Source organism: Anthonomus grandis, chromosome 1, assembly GCF_022605725.1.
Source record: "Anthonomus grandis grandis chromosome 1, icAntGran1.3, whole genome shotgun sequence".
Taxonomy (NCBI): Eukaryota; Metazoa; Arthropoda; class Insecta; order Coleoptera; family Curculionidae; genus Anthonomus; species Anthonomus grandis.
The window spans coordinates 18192439-18199522 of NC_065546.1; the positions used below are offsets into that span (position 1 = coordinate 18192439).

The following is a 7084-nucleotide window of genomic DNA, read 5'->3' on the forward strand; positions in this document are numbered from 1 at the left end:
ATTTTTAAGTTTTTAGGATGCTTGTACACAAGATTTTGTTGTCTTACGTAATATAGCACATTTTCTTTCTTTCTTTCTTTCATAAAGCAAAAGTACTGTTTTTCAAAAATTAAGTCATTTGTAACAAAATACATCGAATCGTGTTTATCCTGCCTATACCATAACATAAAGAAAGTGGATGTAAAAAATCTTCTTACTTGCACTCACTTCCTAAATATGCCAGATCACACCATACATTGCATTTAGACCCTCTTGGTCCATTTATATTATCTAAAACTGGTAACAAATATGTATTAATAATAGTTGATGGGTTTTCAAAATTTGTTTATTTAAAAGCAGTACATGATACTTCCGCAAAGTTTGAGATCGAGAAACTCAATGAATTATTCTGAACTTTTGAAAATCCACGGAGAATAATATCAGATGCAGGAGCTGCATTAGCATTAAAAATTTGTTGAGAACAAAGGAATAAAATTGTTTACAAAAGCTGTGGGATTACCACGAGGAAATTATCAATGTCAAATATTAGCCCTCAATCGCAAATGATCGCCCTCAATGGCAAATGTTAGCCCTCAATGGTAAATAGTAGCCCTCAATGACAAACGATCGACCTCAATAGCAAATGCTAGACCTCGATGGCAGACGTAAGGCATCCATGGCAAAAAGAAACCTTTTAAGGGCAAATTGTTAGTTCGTATAAAGACATACCATGCCGCCCAAGAAGCTAACACATCTTAAAAACAATGTGTTTGGAATTCAGCATGAATTATGTAGTCTAGCGTCTTGCTCTTTTTGCAAGTATGAACAGTTAATATTATATTTATTCGAGTTAGAACACCAATAAGCAAGTTATTTTTTAATAGAAATTCTCTATTTTAATGTTATTTTGTCGTATTTATGATTAAAAAGGAAGATAAGCTTGTATAAACTTAACTACCTTAATAGTTTTTGGAATGTTTGACAATTATTATTTAAAATAAAAAAATGCTAGATTCTGTTTATAAAATTCTATGGCAAAATATTTAATATTCTATTCACTTTAATTTGTGCAGGTTTTAATCTATGCATTTACAACTTACGTAGTAATGTTTCTAAAAACTTGCAGCGAAATCCTTCGGCAGTTTCACTTATTTGGATTTTTTAACATCTATATATAAATTATTTTTTTGCTAAGAAACTTCGATTTATAGACCGTTAACCAGGCCACTATCATTTGATTGAATTTTTAAGATCAAAGAATCCGCTATTAATGTTTAATAAAATCAATTGGTTAAAAGTTACAGCTATTACATTTTTTACATTTATTACACTTATAACTATAATAAACTTAAAGTAATGTCACAATATGCTTTTCTTATTTCCATTATCAGAAAACTGTGAGTTTTATCTTTAAAAATTTATTATTTTTAGGGACATTGTAGGAAGCAATTATTCAAATAGCATTTATAAATATCCCTCTTTAGTGGGCTCTGCAATCAAAATTATTAAAAAGCTGCCATGGCCAAATATAAAAACAAGATAATAATTGTATCATCCTATAAGAAAATACCTGCTGTCATAACAAAATACCTTGAAATTGTGACATGTCAAAAACAATATGTCCCCAAAAATAGGCTCAAACCAAAGCTAGAATTTTAATGTTTTAAGAAATATTTTGGAAATGATTGATAGAGATGATTATAATACTGATTTAAAAATTATTTTGGCTGTGGCTGTGCTGTAAGTAGATTTTTTATTTAAACTTGTTATACATTTTTTAGCAATTGTTTCAAGTTCATCAGAAAAAAACTCAAATAATTGCCACTGTATTCTCGTAAAGTAGAAGAAGCTATATTTTTTTTTTTGATAATTTGTTGAATTTATTTATTATTTTATATAATATAATAATACAGATATTAAAAAATATATAAAATAAGTATCTTCAATAAGGCTTTTACATTTTTTGGTTTATGCAAATAGTTTTTTCTAGAGATTACCATAGGTTTTGAATTCACAAATATATAGTTAATAAGTACAAAAGAAGTGTGGAAGAACTCAAATTATGTAACAAATTTCTCTTTTCAGATTAGTTTTTGTCATGTTCTTAATCTCAATTTCCACCTACATCTTCATAGGATTTATGGGGTTTGGAAACACTAAAACAGGACATTAATAGTTACTATATAAATATGTTTTTATTAGATTAAATAGTTTTCACTTAAATGTATAAATATATGAATAAAGCTTAAGAGTTGTCATTTCACATTAAAAAATCCCAGCAGGTGGAGGTGCTCCATATACATAATGCCAAGAACTAGGAATTTGAATGCATTTTATATTTTCTGTATTGATATCAGCAAATTCACAAAGTTTTACAAGAAAATCCTGGGCATCTATAACATTTTCACCTTCAGAAACATATTTAACTAATAATGCAGTTGTAAGTTGTTCAGCAAGTAATTCATATAGTTTTGAGGCATATCCTCCACCACTTATATACAATTTTTCATTTGGATCTCTTTCATAAGGTTTCCAATTACTTAAACTGGTCACTTTTTCACTCACTGGCCGATGAGTAAGATAATAATAAATATGTTTATTAGCAATATTATGTAACTCATAATCAAATGCTGTTGCTAAAATATACACTCTACTAAACTTCAACTGTTGTAGACTGTTTATAAGTTCCTTAAAGAAAGTAAGAACCAGTTTGGTTTCGATTGTGGATCTTAGCTGGATAACTGCCAATTTAAGACTGGTATTGGTATATATTTCACAGGCAGTACATACTAATTTACTTTTGGGATCAAAGGGATCTGCTCCTGTGGAAGCAACTAAGCCTGGGTGCCAAACAGTGCCAATTTTCTCCATTTCAAAGTTTTTTATCATAAGATCTACGGAAAGTTGTGGTACATTTCCTACTGATATGCTTGGGATAACGAGGGTATATCCTGTAAGGTCCAATGGGTTAAATAAGTTAATCAGGCCCATTATTGAAAAACTGCAAATCACTCTTTACCTTAGGAATAGAATGAATTGTAAATATATGAAATAAAAACAAAGAGGTTACGTTAAAAATCAATTCTACCTTAGACAAGAAAAGAGAGAGGACGCGTTGCGCGTATTACAGATCGTGCGCCAAATTTGAAATTCGAGTCGACGCCATTTTTTGGTGCCGAGCATTAGGAGTGTCACCAAAGCTTGTTTTGTGGTTTAATCGCTGAAAAAAGTAAAGTAAAGTAAAGTTTATTCATGCTTATGAAAAAAAAAATTCTTACAATCGTCACAAGTAGATAAATACATATTAAACAATTATTTCACTTACAAATTATTAAAGTTTTACATTGCAAATTAAAATCCTTATCTAAAATATTAAAAAAATAATACCCAAGATACAAATTCACAAATACTAAATAAAATAATCACAATTTACAAACAGTTAAAATTTTGGAGACCCCAATACCAATTTCAATTTCCTAAAGCCTATTTTTGTTTCATTTTCACCAATTTTCCAGTTGAGCTTGTAGATACTCATCAAGGCTATAAAAGGCTCTATCAGCAAGTAATTTTTTTACTGAGGCAGCAAAAAGTTTTTCATTTAGAGCTTTAATATTATTAGGAAGTTTATTAAAAAAGCTTGGGGCATAATAAGTGGTTGAGATACGAGATTTATTAAGTCTTAGAAAGTGCATTTCCAGGAAATCTACCTGTCGAGTGCTGTGAGTATGAATTTCTGATCTCTGGGTATATTTATGTAAATTATTTTTTGTATATATACCGTGATGGAAGTGTAAGAATTTTAAGTTTTTTGAAAGAGTCTCTCACATCGTCTCTGAAACCCAGACCCTCGACAACCCTCAGAGCTCTTCTCTGCAGTTTAAAGATTCTCCTAGCTTGAGGTGTATGACCCCAAGCCAAGAGACCATAATTGCAAACATCCTTAATTATAACATCCTTATTTACTGTGCCTTTTAAACGTTTTAAAAGAAATATTTGTTTTGCCGATTTATTTGCAATGAACTCCACATGCTTATCAAATATCATAGTAGGATCTAAGTGAACACCCAAGAATGCAAGAATCTCATCCCATCCGAACTCTCAACATTGGTACCCTCTGTATTTCTCAAAGAGAATAGGACTTCCTCCGTTTTGTTGACATTTAGGCTAAGTCTATTTGCACTGAACCACTTGCCCAAATCTGACTTCACCTCCACCAGCATCAGCTCCAATTCTTGCAAACTAGTACTCCTGCAAAGAGCAGTAGTGTCGTCAGCAAACAGCAGCAGCCTAGATTCAATTGACCTGTCGATATCATTGACATAAATAATAAAGAGGAGTGGCCCCAAAATAGAACCCTGTGGCACACCATGAGTTAATTTGCATTCTTCTGATAAAGCTCCACCCGAACAGGTTTTCTGTACACGTCCAACAAGATAAGTTTCAAGAAGTGATAAACTGGATGGCGTCAGACCATAAAGTTTAAGCTTGCTCAGAAGGATCCTATGGGATATGCAGTCGAACGCCTTTGAAAGGTCACAGAAAATTGCCCCAACATGGGACTCCATTTCAAAGCCCTCAACCACATACTCCAGAAGATCCAGTCAGTTCTTAACAGTCGATTGTTTTTTCCTAAACCCATACTGAAAGTTTTTGAGGATTTCATTTTGTTCAAAATAGATATAAAGTTGATTTTTTAAAAGTAGCTCAAAAACCTTCGATATTATTTGAATCAAAAAAACTGGACGGTAATTATTCAAATCATCACTACTCCCTTTTTTAAAAATTGGTATGATCTTTTGAATTTTAAAGCCGCTTGGGTAGATGCCTTCCCTTATACATAAATTTAAAAACTGTGTGTAGAACTATAAACTTAGTGTGTTAATAATGGTCATTTGTTGTGCTTACAACTTCAAAAGTAGAAAGTGACAAAAATAAGCCTGGAATCAGTTTCCACAGGTAAAATGTGAACTATTATTTCTCTTATCAAATAAAACACATTTTAATTAATATTGAAGATATTTTATGTACGTGATATTCTAATATTATCTGTAAACTTGCTAAATAAGCCATACAAACGCAATACAGTGCAAAACACAAAAATTGCGGACTGGTCTCCAACAAAAAATGAGAGGATTTTTTCCAAACATTTTGAAAGCAATTTATTTAATTATTTAGGTGAAAGAAGAAGATTTCTAGATGAAGCAGTGCCAACCATATTTGTGGAAATATTTGCAACCTAAGAAGGTATGTTTATTTATTATGTTATTCTTTTTTTTTGATAATTCATACTTATTTGTTGCAAAAACTGCATTAAGATATGTATTTATACTTATTTTCTGTTAATCTATTTCATTAAAATATTAAAATAAAGTCGTTCTGTTTTTTTTACCACTTGCTTTCATAAAAAAATATATAATTTTGCTGTTCGACTAAATCCATAAATATTATTATTATCTTCGCAAATACACAGTCGACTTCACTCAAGCCGCGAAATAACAGTTGGCGACGTCGCACCACGTGGGAGATTCGGATCCGTTTTGGTGGATCCGTTTATGCTTTGAAAGTGCGGCTCTGCCAAGATAGACGTTCAATTTTGATTTTGCTTTATTTACAAATGAGAATATTTTATTTATGTGGTTGATTTATTGTATTGTTTCGTGATTTATTATTAGACTTTTTCCCATATAGCCTAGTCTTTTAGTTATATACATTTCATCAATTAATAAATTAACAACTTTCTCAGTCGGTGCCAAAGAAGTGGATACAATGTTTAAATAATTAATAGTGTCGTTAGTTTTATTTAAGTCAGAATTTGGTAACACATCAAAGATAGAAGAAAGTTACTGTAGGTTTCTTTTGGTGGGTAGATTAAAATAATCTCTAAGCAATTCATATGCGCAAGGGGATATAATATATAACATAAAAGACATTACTATAGTTGATAGGCAATAACGTTTTTGCTTTAAAATAAGTAAAGTTATTTGGTCTATTAAAAGTATTAATCAATTACAAATATCACTATCTTTTTCATCCTGTAAGTCGTGTGAATCAGAACTTTCCAATAAATTTAACGCCTATTTTAACAAATCTAAATTTTGCTTAATGAAGTCATGAAACTTCTCTAGAGATGAAGAGTATGGTTCATTAAGCTCACAATAATCAGAAGACATATCTAGTTAATAGATATTCGAGTTGAGACCACCTACTTAATTTCGATTCGAAAGGTAAATTCCATTTTATGTCATTTTGGGACAACTCATTGTTTTTTAAAAAGACTTTAACATGTAGGTCGCTATCGATTGACATTTAATTAATAATATTTATACGAGCATCATTTAAGTTTAAAGTATAGAAATATAGTTTTGTATCCTGGACTTTTTCTAGGAAGTCTTTGTTAGAAGTTTTTGTTAAATATGGAAAAATTTGAGGCACTGCTGAGCAAACTAATCTTGCTTTAACTCTAATCTTAGTGAGTATGCCATCAGGTAAAAGATAATCATCTTCACGGATAATATCATTGGGGTCAAAATGCTTGGCATAAACCACAGAATATTGAGTAGGAGTCCAATTATCTCTAGGTATGGCTTTTAGCCATTTAATTTTAAGTTGTTCATCTTTGGGGAAGCCAAAAACAGAAATACTTGCCTCCCCGGCTCTTAAACTACTTTTGTAAGTAGATTTACATTCGGGAACACAGCAAGGCCTGTTTCAAAAGGCAAAAAAAAATTTTTCAATGAATTCCTATATATAAATAAAGCAAATAGATTTACCTATACTTACTAATACCAAGAGGAATTCCTTACCAGATTTTTTGATGTGAATAAAGCATTAACCTTGGCTCTTAGGCATAAGTTTCTAGTTCTAGTGGAACACAAGATATTCACAAAAAATCGCAAATCATACAGATAAGAGCACAACATATAAATCTTAAAAGTGATATGTAAAATAAACTTGAAAATCGATAAATAGCACATTGACCCACTTAAGAAGCCGGCCCCGCTCCACCTATTTCTGTTTATAAACAAGGTGTTTATCTTTATAACCATTTTTCACTGGTTTTATAGTATATAACAAACCGAAACTGGCTGGGAAATGTAACTGGAAG

The 7084-nt window shown here is 31.0% G+C and overlaps 1 protein-coding gene across 1 annotated transcript; it reads right to left on the reverse strand.

Annotated features, from left to right (window-relative positions):
• Positions 1-2148: 2148 nt before the first annotated feature.
• Positions 2149-3081, reverse strand: LOC126735528 (proteasome assembly chaperone 2). The gene has a single exon (XM_050439570.1). The coding sequence runs from the start codon at positions 2968-2970 to the stop codon at positions 2245-2247; it is 726 nt and encodes a 241-aa protein (XP_050295527.1). The 5' UTR covers positions 2971-3081; the 3' UTR covers positions 2149-2244.
• Positions 3082-7084: the final 4003 nt, after the last annotated feature.